At 35.6% G+C, this 27,559-nt stretch overlaps 1 protein-coding gene across 1 annotated transcript in view; it reads right to left on the minus strand.

The window, feature by feature from the left end:
- sptlc2a (serine palmitoyltransferase, long chain base subunit 2a) overlaps positions 1 to 19,857 on the minus strand; it is a 20,789-nt gene extending 932 nt beyond the window's left edge. The window contains exons 1-12 of the mRNA XM_052580648.1: positions 19,615 to 19,857; positions 17,737 to 17,931; positions 16,868 to 17,022; positions 16,435 to 16,583; positions 15,267 to 15,391; positions 14,233 to 14,326; positions 13,336 to 13,441; positions 12,937 to 13,156; positions 11,844 to 11,970; positions 4,368 to 4,503; positions 3,260 to 3,389; positions 1 to 1,378 (exon numbers count right to left, since the gene is read on the minus strand). The exon at positions 1 to 1,378 is cut by the window's left edge and continues 932 nt beyond it. Coding sequence (XP_052436608.1) covers positions 1,262 to 1,378; positions 3,260 to 3,389; positions 4,368 to 4,503; positions 11,844 to 11,970; positions 12,937 to 13,156; positions 13,336 to 13,441; positions 14,233 to 14,326; positions 15,267 to 15,391; positions 16,435 to 16,583; positions 16,868 to 17,022; positions 17,737 to 17,931; positions 19,615 to 19,734 — 1,674 coding nt within the window. The 5' untranslated portion in view covers positions 19,735 to 19,857 and the 3' untranslated portion in view covers positions 1 to 1,261. The remainder of the gene's footprint in view (positions 1,379 to 3,259; positions 3,390 to 4,367; positions 4,504 to 11,843; positions 11,971 to 12,936; positions 13,157 to 13,335; positions 13,442 to 14,232; positions 14,327 to 15,266; positions 15,392 to 16,434; positions 16,584 to 16,867; positions 17,023 to 17,736; positions 17,932 to 19,614) is intronic.
- Between the last annotated feature and the right edge of the window lie 7,702 nt (positions 19,858 to 27,559).

Below are 27,559 nucleotides of genomic sequence, written 5' to 3' on the forward strand. Positions count from 1 at the left end.
TAAACATTTCCCCAGATCATCAATTAATGTCTTGTGCATCGAAAAGCTGCATGTTTGTAATATATTTAACTTCAAATATGAGTCCTCCAGTTAAAAAGTAACTTCCTCTGAATCAGGTGAAAAATATACACAGATTAAGCGGCTTTTAAACAAAAAGTCCAAAACAGTTCTAAACAAGTATGTTGGTGGATTTTGACGTGAAAGGACAACATGGGATGAACCTTTTCACTAAATGAAAGATTTTTATGAACAGAGGACACATATTTTAGCTGGAAGTGAAGCTGATAATTTTATCAGCTGTTTGGACTCTTATTCTGATGGCACCCGTTAACTGCAGAGGATTCATTGGCGAGTAAGTGGCATCCTAAATTTTGATGAAAATCAAAATCTCGGATGGCCTGAAAACAAGTTATCTCTCACAACACTTTCATTTTCAGGTGAATGATTCTTTTAAAATGTAAAGTTTCTACAAGGTTTTGAAATCATAATGCACAACTTCCGCTGCAGCTTTAGAGGTAATGCATATAATAAGCATCCAAGTTTTCTCACAGGTGAAAATTTGATAAATATTCCTTGTTTCTACCTAGACTTCCCTCAGACATAACCAACATCGCCCTCCGCGATTTGTATCTCAATGAAAAAACAAATATCCGAAGCAAGACACCCGAGCTGGCCACAAGTCAAAATCTGTGGAAACAAAAACAACTAGACAGCCAAGTTGTGGAGGTTTTGGAGTTTGATATAGGTAACAAAGTGAATGTACTGACAATGCAATAAGAAGAACCTTTAATTCTTTCATAGGTTAGGATCCTCAGAATTATGGGTTCGCTGCCAGTCTGTTCTCACTTACTAGGGGGAAAAAATGTCTCAAAGGTTTTTGTACACAAAAATGGTTTTGAAGGCTGCAGTGACATATGGCTTTAGCAAGTACACAAGCAGCTCAAAGCTTGCTGTGGCTGGCAGAGAAAAATCTAAGTATTAATTTCCTTAAACGAATGCCACAAAGAGTTAAAAACAGACCCCAAACCTCACGTCAAAACAAAACCGAGGTGACAAATGCAGTAGAGGAAACTGGGGAGAGACAAAAAGCTTTTTTTGTTGATAAGCATCATTGTTTTGTTGTTGTTCAGAGCTTAATGTGTTAAAATAAAGATGATATACCTAAGTATAAAAAAAGTTATATTTATTAATTGGTTCGCTGCTTCTTTTTGGAGAGCAGAAGATGAGCAGTGCACATTTGGTTCAGATAGGAAGCATGTCACTATTCGTTCTCCTCATATGTGGTCTCGTCAAAGGGCCGGTCCAACGAGGGAAGAACTTTGTGCCGCGAATACTTCAGCTGCAGCAGATCGCCTACTTCACTGATCACATCCAGCGCCTGAAAACAATCATCACGCTCCATTACTTTCATGGTTACACATGTAAGTCATAACATGCTAATGCTGAGAAGCAGCTGCCACCTACCATGCAGAACATTAGAAGTTAGATACAATATAGTCATGGCAATGCTAGTTGCATTATTAATACTGCAATTGATTTCATACAGATTTCTGGTTCAAGTTACTATGAAACGCACAAAATGTCAAATATTAAGGAAACTTGTTAATTTTCAAAGACATTTAAGTCTAGATGCACTAGGGTGGACCGATATAGTCTTTATTCATGACACATTCATGAATAATTGAGCAACACTGTATAAAGCTGCTTAGATTTGGTATGTTCAGTGAACTGATTCAAACTTTGATTAAGTGAATCATTTGAATCATCACTTAAAAATGTTCACACAAGTCTCTGCTTGACATCTTTCACGTATTACAATGTTTCAGCCAAATATGTTGATAAATACAGTGATTTTTGTGTATATAGATAAAACAATTGAATATTAATATTTAAATGCCATTTAAATAGTCTTTTGTGTGTTCATCGGTCAAAAACCAATGTTAATACTTTAAAAATAGATTTTTACTATTATATATTACTAGAATTTTCCTATTTACATTAAGAATTTCTTTAACAAATCTTCTTGCCAAAAATGTGTATATATATATATATATATATATATATATATATATATATATATATATATATATATATATATATATATATATATATATATATATACATTATACATATACAAGGTTGAAATAATGGTTTCTTTGATTAAATTAAAAAAAATAAAATAAAACTAAATAAGCAGACAAAGTACAATAAATTAATATAAAAAAATGTCAGGAGACTGAAAAAAATAAAAGAATCTGCTTAATGACTAAATGTAAAATGTAAATGTAAGTGTGTGTGTGTTTATATATATATATATATATATATATATATATATATATATACACATACACACACACACATACAGTACACACACACACACACACACACCAAAAAGCTACAAAACTGGCCAGCTCTAAACACTTTTCTTATGCACTTTGTACAGTCTTATTCATCCTGGAAGAAACACAATAAAATATTTCTGAAAGACACCGAATAGAATAGAACAGAATAATTATAGATATACACTAAATAATCATCAAAAGGTGACAAAAATATATTGTGATAATGATTTTTTCATAAAACTTTTGTTATGCACTTTGTACAATCTCAGCTATTCAGCAATGGAAGAAATGCAAGAAAACATGTCAGAAGGACACTGAAAAATGTGTTGACGTGATAACTGGTCACATCAAAGTGCACAGTGTTTTCTTAAGCACGGGGAGGGGGGCTGACGGCCGGTGTGCTTTTCACCATAGTTAAATCAAAGTGTCCTTGGGGAGGCAGATTAAGATGCTCTTTGATCTGCTGCCAGTGCAGACCCCTGTGGCAGGCGCTGCTTATGTAAACCCCTCAGCATTAATTTATAGCGCAGGACAGTTTAAGGAGGAGCCTGGAATTCTTTAGACACTGATTATTTTCAAACATAAAAGTTGTATCAAGTTTGAAGTACTATATTTCAGAAGATTGATGGACAGGGGTTTGAACTTGACATACAGAGACGACAGGCGTTTCAGGTCTAATTCCTGTTGAAAGTCTTCCTTCTTGAAATGTAAAGCACATTTCAACAAAACTCACCCTACGGGGCTTCGTGACTATAACGTCACGAAGGCTCATAGGTTTTTCCATTAAGTCATATTTCCATTGTAAACACAAAAATTTATGGCATGAGAAACAAAGCCTAGTAAAAAGGGTACAATGCTGCTTTGAAGTGAGCTAAATTATTAGATGTACTCGCTGCGGCAAGAAAACGAGTAGTTACCCTGTCCAGCATTTCCTTGGTGTGGGCTGCAGAGATACAGAAGCGGGCTCTGGACTCTATGATCGGCGTGGCTGGGAAGCCCACCACCACTACTCCAATGTTTCTCTTCAACATCTCCCGACCAAACGCCCTGGAAACACAGACACAACCTCATCCATTTTCATGAAAACTCTTAAGAAGTTCTTTCCAAACTAAGCTTTCCCATGAGCTTGTTCTTGTTCTATTATGAGGCACTATTATAAATCTATTATGAGTATAATCTATTTGGATGTTTATAGACCCGAAACCTTAAGGAATTAGTCTTCCAGAGTATCACTTCACCTACAAGTGAAAATTCAGTCATTATTCATTCACCCTTATTCAACCACTACCTGTATGTGGTAAAAGAAAAAAAAAAAAAAAAAGTGCTTTTGAAATGTCCTGGCAGATAACTGAAACCAAGGTTTTGAAACTAAAACCAAGTTATTGAAGCTAAATCTGAAATCAAATTTAATGAGAGTTGTGAGAAATATTTGGTAAAAATTCAAATGACAAAATCACAGAAAATACTAACCTATAATTAAATGTTGTTTTTGCTACAGAAATGTAAACCAAAAACACCATTAATGTCTTAAATGCTCTTATAATTATGAGTTGCAAGATTTAAAAAGTATCTTCAAATAATCTAAAAAGTGCATTAAAAATTTAAAAATATAAGCCAATTCAAAATATTAATAAATGCAATAATAACATATATATATATAACACTAGAAGGACACTGGAACACAAAGGAAGAATGCTTTAAAGGATGAATAAAGCACTAGCAAAACTAGCTATATTATTTAACTTTGGAAATCTGAGGAAGAGGCTTGAATTCAAATCATTGACTCAAGTCAAATCATACATTTTATTTGATTTTCAGAGCTGCATCATAAGGCTTTGAAACACTTGCAATATAGCATTATTTATGAGCATTTTAAAGCTTGACAGGTGTCACTACATAATATGTACTTCCATTTGGGGGGGGGGGGGTTGTATATGGGATTCTTGTGTGAATTATTACTTTAATCTGTAGGATATTATCATGAATATGCTGAGAGACTGAAGAGAGAGAGTAAAAAATACTAACCCTATTTTGGCGGGCATGTAGAGCATCATGGGTACCACAGGTGAGTCATTGTTGCCATAGATGATGAATCCCATCTCCCGCAGTCTCCTACGGAAATAGACTGTGTTTTCAGCCAACCGCTGGATACGTGAACGACCTGCAACCAAGAAACACACCCAAACCATTAAGCTCAAGTTTTCCGAAAAAAAAAAAAAAAATGGATTCTGTCATCTGGCACTCTGCATCTTTTTCCACAGCCTTTCATGCGATCAGACAATTAAAACTCACCAAGCCACAAAACTCATTACTTCAGATACTACAAAAGTCGACCACCTGAGCTATAAACTTTATACTTAAACCTTCAAGATCGGTAGATCTAAAAACTGTTCAAGAAGAAACATTTAATACCTGCTGATTTTATACCACATTGTAACTTTGCCAAATCATATCACCAAGGCACATGCCCTTCGTACACAAAGAAAAAGTATCAGATCCATGAAAGATTGATGTCTAATTGCAGAAAGATTTGAATCAGCTGGCTAAACAAAACCCCTGGAGCTGCAGGTTAAAGAAGACTGTACCAATCCACTGTATGATTGGAAAGAGAATACAGCAACGAGAACAACACTGCAAACAATCATGGTTTCCTATAATCCTGACAAAAACAGGAAAATTAGTGACTTGATTTTTCAGCAGCTCCCTCTTTAAGCAGGATGTATGTTCCCCGGGGGAGGATTGCTTAGCGATCCACGTCAATGGAGCTCTTAAAACACTCAATCCACCGCAGTGATCTGAGAGCCACGCTAAAGGTCTTATGTTTCTGAAAGCCTTGGTTCTGCTTCGTCAAACATTCCATGCATGCTAAACGCTAGAAGAGAGGAATTTCCTGCGCTGTGACTATGTCTCACCCCGGTGTCATCTAGATGCCAGAAATCTAGCAATTGTCATACTTGTCATGCCTGCAGGGTGACAAAACGACAAGGTCCTGAAAAGTTGCTGTACTGTTAAGACTTGGCATTCTGTTTGACCTTGTAATATTGTGCTTTTTAGGGGTTTTGCAAAACAATGGTTATAAAGAAAGAAGGGACCCCAAGGTTGAACAGTTTTGCCCTTATGTCTATATGACGGGGCTATTGAGGTTCCATCTGATGAGCCCTTGTGAAAGGAGACTTGACTGGCTGTGTAACTGGACTCCTTCCTCAATCCCCCTATGTAAATTGGCCATTGACAGATAAAGCAGGTTCCACAAGTCATGACCGGGTCAGCTGCTCTGTGTTTAGGAAATTAAGCCTGGCCAATGTGTAACGTTAAACACACTGGAAATCCAGTTACATTTCTGGTGATTTCGGTTCCTTGCCCAACTAAAGTAGCACTACAATCTATGGCAGTGGTTCTCTAAATGTTCAGATCAAATCTTTCATCACTACCTGGTTCACCCAAAATTTTAATTCGGTCATCATTTAGTCACCCTCTTGTCGTTCCAAACCTTTATGACTTACTTTCTTCTGTAGGACACCAAATAAGACATTTTGAAGAATGTTTCAACTCTTTTTGTCCATACAATGCACGTCATTTGGATCCTAAACTACACTGGACAACACTGACCATCATGGGCAAGAAAACACTTTCCAAAAGCATTTTCTAAAACATTTCCAGAGAAGATTGATGTCATTAATATCATGTCAATATTCTTGGCGTTTGGATAAATCATGCAGCTGTTAGAGTTCCATTATTCCAATTAAATTCCAATTATTTGATATTGCAATCAATGTTAAACACTAATGTTCAATAAAGAAAAAAGTTCAAAAGTTTAAGGTAAAACAGGAAGGATACATTTAATTTGTTAAAAAATAAAACAGAAAATACACTTATAATGTTTCACCAAAAGGTTTCTGTCAATTATTTTCTTTTCGATGTGTATTTTTTTTTTAAATATACAAATAAATATTCACAAAAATATTAAGCAGCACATCTGTTTTCAATTTATATGAAATGTTTCTCCAAAACCCCAAATCTGCATATTAGATTATGATTTCTGAAGGCTCATGTAACACTGAAGACTGGAGTAATGGCTGCTGAAAATTCAGCATTGCCATCACATGAATACACTACATTTTAAAATATATTCAAATACAAACAGCTTAACTGTAGTAATATTTAAATATAATTACTGTGTTTTATTGCATTTTTAATAAATGCAGCCTTGGTGAGCATAAAAGACTTCTTTCAAAAACTTTTTTAACTGACGTGTGTATTTATAAATTTGGAGCAATTTATTCAATGCTAAACCTTATTCTTTCTGTTTAGAAGCTGTTAAAATGCTTCATCTAGTTGATGCCCAAATTGAGAACACATTCCAGCAGCAAATGCAAGAAACTGAATCGCTCAGGAGGATGAGGAGTTAAATCGAGGTTATTATGTTTGACAGCACTAACAATTAAGGAACCTGTAGAGGTTCTAATGAACGTCAACAGAGAATTGATCAGCTGCGCTAACAGCTCAGGTGAACAACTCTATGAAAATGAGCATCTGAAAGCAATAGCCATTAACGGAAGTTCAAGCTGGCCAACACTGGGCCACTGAGATAGCGAGCCAGAGCCGTAGGGCCTTGGGGGAGGGTGAGAGCACCGAGGTGGAGCACGAGTCTCCAAAGTAAATCTTTCTGGGGTACCTTTTCAACAGCTAGTTTCACAACGCACACCCCCGCTAACTTCTTCCAGACCCGAAGCTGGAGGATCTTGAGGGAGAGAGGCAGCGAAAGGGACCAAAAGAGCTTCCAGATGTGGGGACCGTTTCCCTTTTTTGAAACGCCAGTTCCTCCTCACTTCCTTTTCATCTGAAGGGAGGAGATAAGTGAAAGCACCAGGAGTTGAGGGCGGCTGACGTGCCGAAAACCTCTGTGCCCCTTACGAGGACCTCTCTGGAGAAGGGCAACAGGAAGCAACGCAGCTCCTTCCAGGATCAAATCTGTGGCCTCAATCATTCATGGGCTGCTCACTAGCTAGCAGCTGTCCTGATGCTGAAGTCCAAGTCAGCGGAAAGTGAACGGGGGATTTTATACCCGTTTTATGGGTTGATTCATTTCACAGTCATCCACATTCACTCCTCTGATTAGTAACATCACTTTTCCTGTGAATTCAAGAGACGTTATACATCTACACTAGCATTCAAATTTGGGGTCAGTTAGAATTATTATTTGTAGAAACTAAAACTTGTATTTAGCAAGGACAGATTAAATTAATCAAAGGCAGGGTTATCCTAATAGGCAACATGGGCTGCAGTCCAGAGCCCCGAACATTAGAGGACCCATGAGACAATTCTCTTTTGCATTTAAATACGGTATTTGGTGTAATGAAATGTGTTTATGTGGTTTAAGGTTCAAAAAACACATTATTTTCCACATACTGTTCTTTATTGTTTCTCCTCTATCCCCCGCCTTTCTGGAACGAGTCCATTTTTACAAAGCTCATCGTCCTGAAAAGCGAGGTGTGCTCTGATTGGCCAGCTATCCAGTGCGTTGTGATTGGCCGAATGCCTCAAGAGATTTAAACTGACAATAAAATAGATAACAGTACATTTGAATATTACTGTTTTTAAATGTACTTTTGATCAAATAAATGCAGTTTAAGAAACTTCTTTCATAAACATTAAAAAAAAGAAGTCTTACAGACACCAAACAAAACGGTAATGAATATCTTATAAAAGTCATTGTTTTTAAAAATATTGTTACTTGTTTTACAGGCAGGACTTCGATTACATTTGAATTCATACATAAATACATATGTTTCCTTAAAAGCAAAATTTTAAGTACAACGTCAAATAATTAACACGTTATACAATCCATTGTAATGCTATCCCTCACGGCCTTATTTTAATTTCTTTCAAAAATTAAATATGATGCTACCATGACCAATGTCTATATATCAAAAATAATATCCACTCTTCACCTTTTCGGTAATAATTAGATGTTGCAGCTCTAGTCATTGATGGATGCTGGAGTAGGTCTGCACAACAATGGGATTGTCAAAGAAACAGAAGCACATTACAACATCTGGAATAACAATCCATTACCCTGCTCGAACGGGGGTGTGGGTAAACACATTCTTACACCTAAAACATGTGTATCTGCCCTCTCTCACAGAGCAAGTCAACACCTCGAGACAAAGACGAATGTCCAGTGTTTGTCAAGTCTGCCTGTGTTTGGCTTAACAATGAGATCAGGAATGCTCCACACACCACAGAAAGTTAAAAATGCCAGCTTGGGTAACTACTGTGATTTACGAGGCAAAATCTTTCAAATTCTCACATTTTTTGCTCATTTTCCCCTGAGAACGAGCAAGGCCAGGAATATTTCTTATCTGCTCGTTTGTTTGGGGACGCCAAGAGTTTTGGATGGTTTGAAAGCCAGATCTGATCAAAACAAAACTTTATTTCCCTTCGGGCCAAGGACACGTCGGACTGTGAAACCACTAGACTGTGAAAGCATCTGCATCTGTATTCAGGAAAAATAAATTCATTGAAAATACAAAAAGAAAAAAGAAACAAAAAAATGACTGAGTTTTTTTTAAATTGGCTTTTTTTTCCAGCAAAAATGTCTAACAATCCTTAAAACAAGATAACATTTTATGCACTGTTGCTTCAAGTAATTTTAAGAGTTGTTTTAATAGACTGTACTTTGAATATAAGTGTTTTTGTCTTACTACACTGACAGAGCTTTTCACTTGTTGTTAACATGTTTATACTTATATCTGCCAGTGCAATTACATAGAAGACAATTGTATTAAATATTATTAAGATACACTTTCACAAAACAAGTCTGAATATTATAGACAGTGTTGCTTTTGTAGCTAAACTGATCTTGTTTAAAGGATTCTAAGATATTTTAAATGAAAAATAAAAATAAAACAATATATATGTACACATACATACATACATACACATATATACATTTGTGTGTGTGTGTGTGTGTGTGTATGCAGTGTGCATGGAGGAGAAATGCTAACAAGCCACTCAATGAAATGAAAACTATATAATGAAACCAACTCTACATAATAGTCATCCTGATGATGAAATCGGCTACACTCACTAACATTACCCAAGTACAGTGAACATCCAAAGCAAACTTGGCACATGAAAGTAGGTGTCAAACTGCCTTCAAGAACCATTGAAACAGTTTAATATTCCAAAAGCTTGAAAAGTGGGATGGAAATCTTTGTTTTGCAACAACAGAAGTGAAATGAAACTTTATGAAAGAATATAAATCGTAAACCTGGCAGTAAATGAGTGCTGGAGGCAATTTGTTCACACTGAAGTCACTTGTCAGATCAATACAGTGCTGCAGGCTTTAAATCAAACATGTGTGTGAAACAGAGCAGATCAAGTGTGGATGTGTGGAGTTGGATGCATAATCGGAGAATGAAAGGACCAAAGAAAGCAGGGATGAAGGAGTTTCAGTTCCCATGAGGATACACAGGATGTCTCCCAGTTGACCTTTGCTTGATTAGTTTTCTTTGAGCATCAACCCCCCAACAAACTCAATCGGACACAAACACACTGATTGTTCAGGACCACCTTTGTTCTAACTCTTAGATGCTTCAATATCAGCAGTTAATCTACATAAATGTCATCGGTTACTCAGTACCCTGTTATTACTGCATGCATCTAAAAGCCCCATTTGCACTCAAATACTTTTGCATAGCAATTCTTTGTAGTTCTAGATAAAAAAAAAGTGAATTTGTGTGCATATTAAGAATGTTATATGATTGTTTTTTTTGTTTTGTTTTTTAAAAACGACGTAGTTATATATTAATGATATATTTATATGTTCTTATTTTTATGTAGAATTTGTAATGGTCATAACTTTGAAATAATTAATTTCTAGCCTGTTCTCGATTGGTTTTGGGAGAGACTGAAATACTGAAAAGAAAAAACAATGCCACTCTATAATTAATTGCATTTTGTCTTGAAAATAGAAATAATTATATAAAAATAGCACCTTATTAATGCCAAACCAGAGCTGGATCGTCTCATATCTTATTTTAAGAGTTTAGTATCATAGGTCAAGAGTTTAGATCTTTTTTTTGCATCAGTGTGAGATGCTGTTGAAAGTCAGGAAGTCCATTAGCAGGTGAAGGAGAAGAGAAAAGTCGCTGGGAGACAGCAAGATGTTCTCAAGAGACATATTGAAGGATGATGGAAACAATAAGTCTTTGTAAGGAGATGAAAATAGCCCTTAGCCAAGCAAAGTAATACTCATATTAGTCATATTGAGCACTTCACCTGGCCCCGGCGGACCGGTAGAGCCTGTTTGTTGAAGCTGCCAGCGTTGATTGAGTGGCAGGGGGAAAACAGGCAGTTTGGTGGGTCTAACCAAAGGGCCAGATCACACTAGTTACATGGGTAATTGTTAACACATTTCTGAGGTTTAAACTCCGAGCTAAATATTTTACCTGGACGGAGTCCGTGTACAGCTGTTGAACTAATCAGTCTCATTTCATGAGCGCTGGGAAATTGTATGAAGAAAAATCTCACATCGACAGATCTTTTTTCCCCCCTTCGTCCCACTTCAAAGTGATCCTTGAGAAACACTTATTTCAGTTTCTGAGCCAAGTTAATCCAGAGCGCACAGAGCAAACAAACATAAAGATTGTATTTTCACAGTGAAATAAAACAGGCAAAAAGCAAAGACAAGAACAATGGAGTTGACAAAGTAAAGGGACGCTTTTCAGTGAATGATGTGCAGATGAGAACAGGAAATAACATGGAGGAAGATGTGACTGTGTTTACTGTACGACTGATTGCCAGATGAAACACACACACACACACACACACACACACACACAGGCTGATTTTGCTTAACACCTTCATCTCGTGACTTCGTGACACAGCATTCTTACTTGAAATGTTTGCGACTTCATCTAGATCTATGGCACTTTGATAAAAAAAATAAATAAATACAAAAAACACATCTGGCAGTTAAATACAGTTACATATACAGTAATGTAAAGCAGCTTCAAAATGCTGAAGACCATCCATAGTACATCCTTGCAAGCTGATAATGTTTTTTGGGGCAATCCTGCCACCTTGTGGTGCACTCAACAACACACAGTTGATTATTTACTTGCTTGAAAAAAAATTACATCTGTCCATTTACTTCCTCTCATGTTATTCCAAACACATGTGATTGCATAATTTATCTCTTCATCACACAAAGTTATTTTATGGCTTTATGAGACATGTACAGAAGCCATGTAAAACTTTTCTTCCTTAAAAGTAAAAAAAAAAAAACTTAAAAGTTTCAGTTCACACTCATCTGTGAAAAAAGCCACTATATTATTCAGTATTTCTTCGTTTGAGTTCTATGGATGAAATAAAATAACATAGTTTTGGAACAGCATGAGGGCAAGTAAATAATAATATGTTTGGGTGCCTCTGATTCTGTAAATAAATAAAAAAATACAAAGAAGAATAAAGTAGGTAAAAAAAAGGAAAACTCACCTATTGTTGTTCCATCCTTCCCCATAATGCACTTCATAGAAGTGATGATTTGCTCCACGACAGGAAGCGACATAGAGGTGGCGTAAACTGCACTGTGAGAGTGAGTTCGTAGGTAGTCTATTAAATCCTAAAGCACAAAAAGTGAAAAATGTTCAAGACTGTTGGAAGACCATTTCAGGTGACTACCTCTTGAAGCTCATCAAAGCAAAAGGTGGCTACTTTGAAGAACCTAGAATATGACATATTTTCAGTTGTTTCACACTTTTTTGTTATGTATATAATTCCATATATAATTCCACATGTGTTAATTCATAGTTTTGATGCCTTCAGTGTGAATCTACAATTTTCATAGTCATGAAAATATAGAAAACTCTTTGAATGAGAAGGTGTGTCCAAACTTTTGGTCTGTACTGTGTGTATATATATCTCAAGGATGCATAAAATTGATCAAAAGTGACAGTAAATGTGTTATTTAAAATTATGTCACACATTAAAACCACGTTATAATAATATAATATATGTTTTTTTTACTGTATTTTTAGACATTTTTAATAAATGCAGTCTTGGTGATCATAACAGATTTATACATAAATAAATAAAAAACACCAACTGAAACTGGACATTTTTATACAAAGGTGGACACCTGTTAATATGTATCTGGACACACTGAACATGAACTGATCAGTAAGGAACCTTGATTTATTCCCAGTTTTATTATTGGACAATGTTGCATCCAAAGTGCACACACAATGTGCTGCTGAAGTTACTTTTACTCAAGTTACTTTATCAATTTACATGCTCATTTATTAATAACTGGCAAGTTAAGTTGTGGCCTAATGGTTAGAGAGTTTGACTCCTAACCCTAAGGTTGTGGGTTTGAGTCTCGGGCTGGCAATACCATGACTGGGGTGTCCTTAAGCAAGGCACCGAACCCCCAACTGCTCCCCGGGCGCCGCGGCATAAATGGCTGCCCACTGCTCCGGGTGTGTGTTCAAAGTGTGTGTGTGCACTTTGGACGAGTTAAATGCAGAGCATGACTTGTTTGGACTTCTGCTATTCGTAACATTTATAAATTGGCACTTAAACTTTATACCTTCCTCCCTCCTATGTATCCACCAGCAGCTCCGAAGCTCTTTGTGAAGGTGCCCATCATGACATCTACATCTTTGGGGTCCAATCCAAAATACTCCACCACCCCTCGACCGTTGGGTCCTAATGCCCCGATACTGTGAGCCTCATCCAGATAAAGATAGGCCTTGTACTTCTTTTTCAGGGCTATAACTTCTGGCAGCCGTATAATGGAGCCCTCCATACTGAGTAAATAACCAGTTAGAGTACATTAAACTTTGATTTGTGTGACAATTAATCTGATCGTTAAAACTGTCAAGAATGCACATGTGATAACACGTTCCACGCTTGAGAAAGCCACAGCAGTACAGAATGAACATTTGAAATAATGATATAAATTTGAGGTAAACGAGAGTTTAATCACCTGTAGATGCCCTCCACAAGGATGAGGATTTTCTTCCAGGGTCGATGTGTTCTAGGCTGACCATGAACGATAGCGTCTCTGAGCAACTTCTCCAGGCTCTGCATATCTGCATTAAAGCAAATAAAATTTTAAGCCCAGAGTAAAATAACTACATTTGACCCAAATACCTTTTTAAATTTGTGTAAGGCTTTATTAATAAAAAACAAAGATCAAATTGCAATATATTGGGGACAAGCTACCGATGAAGTGGTTTTCTTTCATCAGCCATATGAAAACTATGTGGTATTCCGGGGTCATAGTGTAGTAAAATGTTCCATGTGTCCTTGGCCATAATTTAAGGAACCACAGCACATAAATTCAATACAAAGTGTCAGTGCAAGAACTGCTTTAAGCACTTCAGTAATAAACAATCAGAGTGCTGATGAAGTTTCCCCAAATCTGACTCAAGGGTTTCAAGGACCATTACCTATTCACCTCAAGTTACTTTATCAATTTAGCAGCTCATTTATTAATAACTGACAGTCATCTGTCCAAATTGCCAATTTAAATGATTCATTTAGAATAAAACAGCTGAAATGTGATGGAGAGCTGACCTTTCCAGTGATAAGATTTGCATTCATGGTGTTTGACTGGACATTAACCGAAATGGCATTCAGAAACAAGTCCAAAAACCATCCAGAATACAAATCAGGTTTTAACATGGGTCAAGGTCTGTCAATCTTCCACTCAAGTAGTTGCAGCATCATGCTTTGTGTGCATTTGAGCTGCACCAAATATTCATTCTTTACCTTTGTGCTGTTAACATCTGTGAACAAGGACTGAGGGTGTTAAGACATACAGATATGGAGATGAGATGATATGATAAGATAAGTTATGTGCCTGTCAGTGTTAACTCACTATTGTGTTTAAAGACGCGGATTGTGGAGCCGGACAGTCGGGCTCCCAGTACCAGAGAGGCATGGTTCAACTCGTCACTGAGAATCAGACATCCCTGCAAACAGAACAAACCATGTCAGGTCACTGTAAGAAAATGCATTTATTTAATCAAAAATAATTGTTAAATATTTTTAAATGTAATTTATTCCTAAAGCAGCGGTTACTCCATTCTTAATTTTGACAGATCTTTCAGAAATCATTTTAATATGATGATTTGGTGCTCAAGTAACATTTATTATTATCATCACAGCTGAAAACAGATGTGATGCTTAATACATTTTGATTTGATTTTTGAAGAACAGGATTCATTTGAAATTGAAATACAATCAAATGTAATACAGTACATCCTTGCTTAATAAAAGCACGCACTTACTGACGAAGTTATTAGAATAGTAGTATATATTAAAATTCATACTTTTTCTTAATTAGCTTTAAAAAAAAAAAAAAAAGCCTTTTAAAAAAGCTTTTTTGCTGCTTCTTTTATCTCCGCTTTTGTAATGTGCGACTTGCACAATAATTCGCATCTTTTGAAATCAGTTTCGATCATGCAAATCTGGAAAGTCGGGCATTTTAGTGCCAAATCACTAGACCTCTCTTGGCCTGCAACAGGAAGTGAGGTTGGGAAATCTCTGTGGTGCACTTGCAGCTAAGCGCATGTTTCCTGTGGCGATTAACAAGTGCATTCTGTTGTGCAAGCCACACAAACTGTTTGAGTTAGAACCGGTTGTCTATTTGTACCATTACAGTAATCTGGTGATAAAATATGACATATCCACCCATTGTGCTTAAACCAACAAAGGAAAACATTCACACAACAGAAACTTATGTATTAATTGAACAAGCACTGACAGGTCAAGGCGGGATCCGTCTGTGCTGACACTCCTATGAATTTTAGGAGTTGTCTAGGTGGTTCATCACATCAAGAGATAGGGACAGAGGAGCTGGCAAAGCAGTAGAGAGATAGTGAGGAAACCAAATGGTCTAGTGTTTCAAACCTTGCCAGCTATTGCAGGAATGTTCATGGAGTTGGTTGCAAACCCCATGCCAAAAGCCATAGCCGACTCCACTCCCAGGAATGACGCCGCCAGTTTCTCCAACTCTTCGTGCCTGTCGAGGTTGCCTATGCAAATCACACAAATAAATCAACTAATGCATGCAAACACTGACTTACTATAAACAGCAGCTAGAGAAGCAACACCTGTGTTTATTTCGAAAGTAAAGTCATCCTAGAAAGCTCCCACATAAGCCCATAAAATAACTAGATTCAAAGGCAGCATGAAATTAAATCAAAATTTAGTCTGTGTCCTAAACGCATATTATCGATCATTTGGTGAACAATTCATTTATGTTATATGTTTCACTTTTAAAACAAATCTTAATCGAAATGTCTTAACTGAACTGTTCGGTGAAAACTACAGTCAAAACTACTTGTTTAGTCCATTTAAAACCTGCCCCCTTCTTACAGTCAACAGGAAGCTAGCATTCAACTGATCTGCCTAAATCTAATCAACAAGCATTAGACAAAACCAAGCCTCCCGCCCAGTGTTGCCAAGTCCACGGTTTTCTAGTGGAGTTTGTTTACTTTAACACCAGCTTGTTTTTCATGTCCGCGGGTTAAAGTGACCCCAAGAACATGATATTAATCCACTGGAATGCTAATTTTACCAGAAGAATCCCAACAAAAAAAACCCCATGGGTTTACCCCATGGAACCACCCAGTAAGTTTCGAGCTAGTTCGGGTTTTGTTGTGAAGACCTGGCAACCCTGCTCCCGCCCTCAAATTTTTCTTGTTTTTCGATAATCTGTTATATAAAATATGCTGCCAATGTTGGAGACAGCCTGACAGCTTTCCCAATATTTTTCTAATATTATCTAACATCTAGCCAAAGTTCTTTAATTAGCATGCTTCGCTTCAGCTGTTACACAGTTTATCCTGTAAAATTATCTCGAAAAAGTTAAAAACATATAAAACAAAAAAACAAAAATAAAAACAAAAAACATTTTTACATTCCACAATCCTGTGTATCACAATTTTAAACACAAAAGTGCTAAATGGTACATGGAATGAGTTGCATGCCAATTTATAATGCCTAAATATGCCTTATGGACATTTACATCCAAATATTTCCCAAAAAGCAACAGTAACTATTAATAAGCGCTCACCCATTTCCTGTCTAGTGCTGGCCACGCCCACCCCGAGTTTCACCGTCACCTCTCCAGCAGCTGTGGCACAGGCGCCTGTGTTCTCTGCAAAGCCCAGATAATTATACGAGCCAAGGTTTATCACATCCTTCACCACTCGCCCAGTGTACCTGAAAGAGCACAATACACTTGTATAAGAGTTCTTTTGAGCCAAAACTAATCCCTCACGACCCTAGAATGGATTGTAAGTCTCATGCAACCTCTTTAACCTCATATTTCAGGATACAATCAAGTCCTTTTGCTAGCAGCCCTCCTTTTGAAAGTTTATTGTACATTGGCTTGAAAGTGACCTTGATATTATAATCATTAGATTGATGCAGCTCTCATCTTGGGAGGTGAAACAGTCAAAGACGTGGTGTTTTTTTCCTGTTCAGGTTCAAGTCGGCCTACTTACTCAAAGGTCCAGTTGTAATCATTTGAACTGCGCTCAGCAAGGTCAAACGTGGCCCCAGGAACACTGCAAATGGGCCTGTTCCAGCTGTCCCGAATCCTCATGTATAAATTCCTAGTGTAGAAATTCTCAAAGTCTTGATAAAGTGGAACAAAGTCCTGGACAAACAAAAAAGACAGAAAGAAAAAAGAACAGATTCACATACTTTATTATTTTATTTTTTTTACTACATGGAAACAGCTCCTTACATTTGGGTGACTAAGTTGACTTGGATCCAATATTTTTGGAAGAATAACATTCATAAAAGGCGTGTAGAAAAACAAAGCTCAACCTTTCAGTGCCCTAAAGTACTTTACAATAACGGTAAACTGCACAATATCCTTCCTCTGACAAAATAACCTCTTCCTCTCAAACTTACACCAATAAATTACCATAACGTTTACGGAAATTACACAATTTTTTAAGGCATTCATAATTTTAAAACTGCTTCATTTCTAATGTTTGTAATTTAATCTTTAAAAATGTTCCATGAAACTGCCAAGAAATTTTACAATAAACCACTTTATTTATAATAAAATGTTTCCTTTTTAGATTAAAATTAGTACACTAGTACCGTTCAAATGTTTGAGGTCAGTGACACTTATGTCTTTGAAAGAAATCTCTTATGCTAACCAAGGCTGCATTTATTAAATCAAAACTTCACTAAAAACAGTAATATTGTAAAATATAATTACAATTAATTTTTTTCCTATTTAAATATATTTTAAAATGTATTTCTTTCCCGATTAATAAAAGTACTAATTAAAAAACAACAACTTTTGAACGTTAGTGTACATGCTTTTTTTCTACTATGCACACATGACAATGTTTACCTTCTGCTCCTCCCTTTCTCTGGCTATGTGGCATTTTTCTATTTTCCACTCCCTCATGAAATCCCGCAGATATCCAAAGATCGTGAGGATGCCATAGCCCATGTACGTGAGCACGGCGACCAGCATGGGAGTCTCCTCAAAGGACTCGATGAACGGCCTGCTGTAAAGCTCTCCATTGCATGCAGCGTGGTAAACCTGTAAAGCAATACCCATTAAATCACTGAGGTCATGGTACCATCTCATTGTGGTTACTGATTACAAGATGTGTGAAACTTGCAGAAACAACAGATTCCTTTTGGTTACTTTAACAGTTTAGTACAGAAAAAGTGGCAAGCTTTATTCATGGACACTCAGCAAAAGTCATATTAACTTGAACAGTTTCAAAGTTTGACCTCTTATTGTTAAAAACTCTGTTACTCATGGTGACCAAAGGATCATGCACATGTTTCAGGACCAAACAGACGAAGCAGTTCATTCAGAACCCTGTGATTTGCAGGCACATGTGACTAGTCATGCTCCATTAACAAATACCACGGAGTCTAGCAACACTGACATCCACGTGAGCTGCCAGCAGCTCCAAGACAGCAGCACAACTTTGCATTCAGAAGCAAGGCTGAAAGCACCTTCCAAGAAAAGACTATGTGTGATAAAAGCTTTTCAAAACTTAGATGTGTGTAATATACCTTTGTAAACAGTTGCTGAACATTACAATGGAGAGTTAATCAGAGCAGAAGCAGAAAGAGCTGATAGGGCGCTACGAGACAGATTAGTTGGATAAACAAAGAAGCTGTGACAATAACAAAGCTCAGGATATCTTGGAGTAAATGAAGCTGACTGATTTCGCACTCAGAACACTTACAGTACAAAAGGCACATGACAGAAATTCCTAGAGCTTTAACTTGAATCATGAGTTGCTTAAAATCACCCGCACAAGACACTGGCATGAGATCAAGATCTTGACTTGACTTCCTCACTGCATTTGCCTATTTAGATATACGATCCATTGATAGATTTATTATCTATACACATAAATGAAATAAAATACAGATGTTAATATTAATAATGTTTGAATATTACAAATTTTCAAATAGGGATAAAAATTTAAATGTGTTACTAAAACCCATATTACTATAATATGCAAAAAATTGAATAAGGCTTTTTTGATCAATCTATAGATCTATTTTCTATACCTTTCCATATATAAATGAAAATATTCACATAAACTTCATACAGATTATAAATGATAATGCACAAGTAGTCAACATTTGAAGTGGATCAAAACCTTTCATCAAAGTTGTCCTAAAACCTAAAACATATAAATATACATTAATATAAATATATATTAGGGAATATAACTATTTTTTGGAGAAGGGGACTAGTTGTCACATTTTTTGTCCTGTGAATTTTTATCCTGTTTCTCAAAGCTGGTTTATATTTAAAAGTCCAAAAATAGTTATTAATATTAAGACACTAATATCTTGACCTGCCATTTTCAATGCATTTGACTTATATTAATGCAAATCCAGCATGAGGTTGCACATTAACTTTCTGGTGCAACAAGCACAGTTTATTCAGACGAGTTTTTACTTATGAAAATTTCCCATTAGCCATATCATCATGGCCAGGGTTCATAAAAGGATATTTTCAGGAGAAAGTCTAAATCTCATCTGGCTGTCAAACTTTACTTTATCACATGTGATCATGCCATAAACCGCTTGTCATGCACTAACGGAACACAATCCTGGCACACACAGTCTTGAGAAGAGCTGCTGTGTGTTACCACACATCATCATTTTCATCGTGCAGCATATTGCACAAACAGATATGAAATATTATCAATGCAGGATTCAATGATCTCAATGCATGATCTGGCCTCACCTTCTCCTGCTTTTGATACTGATGATGGTGATGATGGTTCTTCACCATGCCATTTCTTCCTGGTTTCACACCATTCGCTGCATGACAATCCTCATTTTTATTCCCTTCGCTCTCAGTCATACTTATCTAAGACTAAATTCATACAGTCTAATGCATGAAGACGAAAAGATGGAAATGAGTCGGTGATCAGGGCAACGCGCGTCACCGCTACCCCGAAACCCATAAGCGACAAACCTGAAACTCCAGCCTCCGCATACCGGAAATTAACTCCCCGTTAGTCGCGCCCACCAATCAGAACGCAGAGTTAAGAAACCGGGCGTGGTTTGTGGAGCAAAGGGCGTGGTCCTCCGCTCGCTCCTGCTGATACTGGGAGAAATGAACTCTAGTAACCTTTGTGTGTTTCACCTGTCTGGCCCTGCATAACTCGGATTTTTGTCTGATGCTCGCAGCTGTAAATGATATCAGATCAATTATAAAATGTGAACAATTCTTTTCACATACACGTTTACAAATATTACTATTAAGCTACTTCACCGTGCATAAGGGTAAATATTATCATTTTAATACCAATTATAATTCTAAATTACTTTCACAAAATTATACTAATTTACATGCACAGTACAACACACAACATCACTGTTAGAGAACAGACATTTGTGTTACTGGACTTTTATATAAAATCAGTTTAAATCAGTTCTTCATACAAGAATATTTATTTAAATTTATTTACATTTTATTTAATTTTACATTTAATTTAATTTAAGAATATCGTCCACTAGAGACATTTTTATTGCATTTATACTTATTACATTAAGCAGATGGTTTTATCCAAAGCAACTTGAGACAGTATATATCACTCTGCTATAGAGTGGAATAAACACTGTGGGCCAGTTGGTGTCTCTCTTACATCACCAGTCTTGTAGTTTTAGGTAGGAACTATAGGAATTTTGTCCAAATCAGCGCATTGCACATCTCAGACTACACCCTGTATCTTTTGCAGAGAGAAAAGCTCAGGAACGCCCTCGCCCTACTACACTTAAGACATAAATGATTCTTTAAAAGGCCATTCCATCTGTTTTCCACACAATGATGTCAATGTAACTTTGAACTTAAATAATCTAAAATGAATAATCATTTCAATGAATTAATATAAACACAATATCTTGCTGCATAAGCAAGTAAGGTTGTATTGTCTTCACTCAATAAACAATAACAGCTATTTTCTGTTCAAAACAAGACTGTAGAAAACGTTAACCCCTGCATGGGAGTGATACAAGGGCTTTGACATGAAGAGTTAAATATCAGGGAAAATATGAGTGCACAAGTTCAGTAAAGCCTCAGGGATAGTCTAACTGGATCATGCACTGAAGTCATTACTCTGCGATAAAACATCTGTGAGGTTCAATGAACAACAGGCAGAGCTGTGAGCACCATTGACATTGAGTGGGACGCAGTGCTTAAGATATTCACATTAGTGGTCGACAGATGCTTTTTTTCCTGAATTTTCCTGTCAAACAATTAATCGCATCCAAAATAAAAGTTTCTGTTTATATGCATGTATGTATTTATGTATATGTATAATGTATGTATATGTGTACTGTGTTTATTATATATATATATATATATATATATATATATATATATATATATATATATATATACTATATATATATATATATATATATATATATATATATATATATATACTATATATATATATATATATATATATATATATATATATATAAAATACACACACTCCCATACAATATATATTTGGAAATATTAACATGTATATACTATTATATTTTATATTATATAAAAACGTATTTAATATATAAACATAACATATTTTTTCTTAAATATATACATGCATGCATTTGTGTGTGTGTGTGTGTGTGTGTGTGTGTGTGTGTGTAAAATAAAATATATGTTATTATTTTATATTTAGATCCAACCTTATGTTTCGATTACATGGAGCTTATTGATCGAATTCTAATTTGAATAAAAATAAATAAAATGTTATTTATTTATTTATTTACTTATGTTTATTATAATTGTGTTTATTTCTTGAAATTGGCATATTATTTCTACTAAATGAAATTGTAATTGTGACCAAAAATCTTTAAATATGATATGCCTCAAAACTGACTTTATTTCTCAAATATGACATAATATCTCACAACTGCAATTTTATTGCTTACAGTTGTGAGTCACTTGTTTCTCACAATATGATGTTAAATATGAAGAAAAAGTGACTTTATTTAAAAATAAATACATAGAGTGGATTGTTGTTTTTTGTTACACAAATCAGTTTTATCCAGATCCTCTCTTATGTTCTTCTGTTTTACCATACATGCTATCTTGACTCTGCTCTTCCGGGCAGACTAGGATTTCTACAGCCCCACCAAGAAATCTGTGCCAGAAACATTATACACAAGCCCTTTATCTCTGCTCTCCCTTCTTCTCCACAGAAGCTGCTCTGTGTTTAATTAAGAAAAAAAGAAACAATAATGAAAAGAACTGTAGAAAAGCAGTTGCCCAAATCCTATAAAAGCTCTAAACGCTTGTTTTCCCCTACTTCATCTTCTTACTGCATTGACTTTTCACACACTGATCCTGGACTGTGGTTTATATAACCGTTTGGGTAGAATGTCACTCAAGGAGATTGGTGTCAGCGCTGATAACGTACCAAAGTGATCGGAGACCGAGATCTCGCCACCTAATTATGGAGCCTCTTGCCCGACGTGCATCTGGAAGGGAGTGATAAGAGCAATGCAGCTGATGGGAATAAAGCGGTTCTGAGGAGGGGGGCTGCAGAGGCAGGCAGGGGTACCACAGCGTTCTATATCTCTCTCCGCCTGCTTAGATTCATGTTTGCTACTGGCTCCGAAGGCATTGGAGTTGAAAAGTGAGTGGGAGAGAGAAGGGGAGAGAGGGATACTGAGTAAAGGTAGCCATTTTCTTAAAGACACGTCGCAGTGCAGATGAGGAGATCAAAATGGGGTTTCTGTCTGAAACTTCGACTTCAGGTTTATCACCTCTCACTGCCCATAATAACTCATCAATCCAGCTGCTGTGTCATTCATACAGTGGTATCTAACTGATGTCACCCTTCAGTACATTCGTCTCACGTCAGGTACATCTGACGTAGAAAACTGAGCCTATCTCATTTTGTGTATGAGGAAGTTCCTAGGATTGTTAAATAAAATTGTACATTTTATTGTTTTATTCTAACGATTGTAAATCATAGATATCAGCAGTCCCATATGGACAAAAAATATATTTATTTTAGTCAAAATAAACTTCAAACAAATTTTATACACGGTAAACAACATAGCTTAAGTAAATGTATTTTTCAAATGTAAAATATAATAATTATTTAGAAAAATATTTACATTTATATATTTATATTCATATAATTTATATATAAAACATTCGACATAAAAATGTTAAATATTTTTCTTAAATATATACATGCATGGGTGTGTATTTACATTATTTCTCAAAGCAAGTTTGTTTATATTTATGTATAGACATATATATATATACACACATAAATACACATATATCTATACACGTATATACACATATATATACACCCATATACACACACACACACACACACACACACACACACACACACATTATATATATATATATATATATATATATATATATATATATATATATATATATATATATATATATAATACTTAAAAATAAACAATATCAAATGATTATAAATAATATAAATAATTATACTATACTGTCCTCATTTATATTATATTATATTAAAAATATCCCTTTACCGGAAAAGTACACACAGCAAATTGAAGCATGATTCGTGTAATATATTATATACATTTTACATTTATAGAAATATTAGGGGATGTTTTTTTATTTTATTTTTATTTTTTATTTTTATATTTTACCAGCACACTTTTCAGTTAGCTGCACAATTTGAAGTATGATTCGCAAATTATGCACCTTAAGTTTAATGCTTTGGATTTAGGGTTTGTTTAAGTTATTAGTGTTTAGCACTAATAATAATTTGGCCCCTAAAGATGTTGGCTGTTGATTTATGTCGTGTGTAGCTCCACATCCCTGTTACATAAATATGGAGATAGGCTGTTCCACACGATGATGTTGAATGCCAGAAACATGTCATATGGATGATGAGTATTCAGTACACGTGGAAAACCCCCGTTATCAGCCCCCTCACTGCCGCTCTGGGATAACACACGTGACACCAGAAAAAAGGCCTACATTACAAACCACGTTCCGAAACCTATTACACCAAACGGAGAATTCACTGAACTGAATAGGCAGAAATGAAGGATCATCAACAGTCGAGCTCATCCAATTGGATTCTCCTCTCTCCCAACCTCCAGATCTTCTTTTCTTGTTACAGGAAGGAAAAGCTAGAATAGCTTTAGCCAGCACAACACTGGAGCCGCTGCTGAACTGCTGGAAGTGTTTTGGATTCCCCAACACATACTTTCCAGTTTTCATTTCCTCTGGCTTTCCTGTTTGCTTTAGAACATGAACGTTTGGAAGGAAACTTCTCTCTTCCTGTATCAGATGATGACACACAGGGCTCTGTAAAAACAAATGCAAATGACTGGAAGCCTCTGGAGTATATATGTTGTAAATAAAAATAAATAAATAAATACATACATATAAAAAAGTTAGAAAATAATTAAATAAGTATTGATCAATTGAAAAAAAAAAATATATATATATATTAATGTTTGAAATATTGTTGTAAAAGTTTGAATAATTATTTGTGTGCATACTGTACAGTATATGCATATACTATTAAATTACACACACACGCAACAAAATTATAGCATATTTTCAGTAAAAAAAATATATGTACAAAATTCTTAAAATATATCTAACAAAAATATATCATGGAAATTTTGGAGCAAGAACATTTAAAATTTAATTCAAAAATATAATCAGAAATTATCCTATTATACTTTTTCAGTAAATTTATATTGTTTTCAGGTAATTCTGCATAAATAACAGAATAAGATTAATTAAGAAAATATGTTTTTACAATAAACCCACCAAGTGTTATTTATTTTAAAAGGAGCAATGATGCTTGAAATTGATCAGTAAATTGGGGAAGAATTTTCATTAGTGTTGAAATTTTAGATATTATAATTTATTATTATTAGCAGCAAATAATTTTTAACCTTTATGCAATGGTGTTTACAGAAAATAGTAATAATTATCATAAATATTATGCAGTAACATATTTTGGGCCTAGTTTTGGATGGAAATGCCAACTGGTGTTATTGTGTAGAGCAAATCACAGATGATGACAGTATCTTATCTGATTAAGTGTTTAGTTCTTCCACAGTGTTCCCTGACTATCAGATTCAGAGGCGTGTGTGTAAACATGTTTTTGCTTAAGCTGGTTGTCTTCAGGGCACAATCAAGCCCAGCAAGAGCATCTGCTTAGATTTCTCTTCAAATGGCCTTTAGGGGACGCTAATGGACCACAGCATTCAAAACTGCTTTCTAATCAGTGCATGGGTAAATATGAGGCTATTTAAAACATAATGCAAATGCGTAAAGATATTTGTATTTTCATTTAAACTAGAAAATACTAATAAAATGACAATAAATAAATAAAATGAAAGATTTATCGCTTTCTTCACAGCTTCTTTGTTTTATGAATACATATTTATAAGCCAATGGAGCAAAAAGTATTGTATAAAATTCTTAATATTCTAAAAGTGTTAACTTGAAAATGTGACTGATAACATCTAAAATAACTAGATTTATTGCAGTGCAAAATATTAGTCATTATGAGGACTAATTGCTAAACCAAAAAACAAGCTGCTGCTAGATGATCCAAACAGCTTATCTATCCATACATAACATATGTTTCATATCACGTGGTTGTGTAAATACAAACCCTTTGTTCTTTATTTTAGAGCCTTTTATCATAAGAGCTGTTGTGACCCAAATAATTTGAAAGGCAACATAGTCACATCAAAGCTAACACTGCCGTCCACGCTGCATACAGTATAATGTTCCTGGAGAACTACATTACTCTCTGCGTCTAACCTGGACCCAATTACAGGGGCCCTGGGACAATTTCACAGAGCTTGGCTACTCAGCTGATAGAGTTGCCATGGGAGCCAGTGTGATTGAAAAAGAAAAATTACAGGCTGCCAAAAGGAAAAGAGGGAAACGGAGACAGAGAATATAAAGAGCATTTAAATTAACCATTGTAGTACTGTGGAATTTTAGGAAATACCTTGGAGTAAATACCTTGGTACAAAAACTTTAGTACCATGGTATTACTATGTTAAAAACTTGGTAACACCACATTTCTTGGGTCATATTTGTAGGTTTGAAAACGGTGTTAATGTACATTAATTTTTTTTTTTTCAGTACATGTCCAGAAGCTATGATATCATCAAGTTACTATGTTTTTTTTTTTTTTTTGTCAATTACATGACATTCTTAAATGTCGTTAAATTCTTTAAAAAATAAAATAAAATACAGTAACACCATAATGCTTTTCGGACTTATTTGGTGGTTGGGATACTGTGTAAATATCATGAATACCATGGTGTTTAATATGATACAAGCCATGGTAGGACCATGGTTCTTTTTGTGACAGTATCCATGATACTGAATGATTAACATATTCACATTCTGTAGTACTCCAAGATGACTCGAATCTGAGCAAACTGAATTTTTGAGTTTGGTTAAGGTGACTTCCCTCAAACACGAATAGAATGCAGTACATGTGACTAACTGGAGCTTTGATGTTAATGGCTACCTTTGCACTGAGAGCAAGAGCGGACACACACACACACACACACACAGGTGCAAGTCCGATACACCTCACCTCACGCCTCACCGCTGACCACAACATTGAAATATGTGACCGGTAAACAAACAGCGTATGAAACCGCAGCGAGCTGTGAGACCCCAGCTCCTCGAAATCATTGCCCCATCCACATTACCATGGCAACGGGTGCAGGCCGATTAAAAACAATGTCTGCGCAAATAACATAATGGGCCATAATCAACACACCGGGAAGCCAGGGGCTCTGCCTGCTGAGAGCACACATCACCATAACAACGGCAGCTGGTACTCCTCAGTGTGTCTGAACATTTGCTCACCTGATCTGTGATTTTTATGACAGAACGAATGAGAGATATGAAAAGAGACGGAAAAAAGGAAGACAGTGAGACACACTGAGAAACAGAAAGCAATTTGACTGCTGACCTCTACAATGTCTCCTGTAATAACAACCATTGCTGAGATAAAAAAAAAACAAAAAAACAATTTCTTTTCTCAAAAACTGCCGAATATACAGTCAAAGGCTGGATATGCAGTTTATATTGTATGCACTGCATAAAATACAAATACTGAGAACTTTATATCCAATATATGGTTCTGCATAATAGAATGATTTAGTAATAGAGTAATAATGCTGAATATTCAGCTTTCCCATCACAGGAATAAATTACATGGTAAAATATATTCAACTAGAAAATGGTTCATTTAAATGAGAATAATATTTCACAACATTACTAGTTTCACTGCTTTATGAGACAGAACACCCCAGCAACCGCATAGCAACACCCTAGCATCATGGCGATAAAGTTCTGCATAAACAGCATCCCTACAAATATTATAGAATTAACAGCTCATCAACAATTTACTCAAACTTTTATGGGTTTTTGCCTCATCACTGAGACACACAGGAAGAGAGAGAGAAAGGGGAACAAGAACAGTATGTGACATGGGTCAGATTCAAACCAGTGCCCTCTTGAGCACAACTGCTCACATGCTGAAAAATATACCACTTTGCAACAGCCCCAACTATCCAACATCTTCACCGATGATAGTTTCACAAAACAACTCTATAAGAGACACTAGAGGCAAGCTGTGATTTATACATAAGAA

The sequence above is a fragment of the Carassius gibelio genome, chromosome B17 (genome assembly GCF_023724105.1).
Source record: "Carassius gibelio isolate Cgi1373 ecotype wild population from Czech Republic chromosome B17, carGib1.2-hapl.c, whole genome shotgun sequence".
Lineage (NCBI taxonomy): Eukaryota > Metazoa > Chordata > Actinopteri > Cypriniformes > Cyprinidae > Carassius > Carassius gibelio.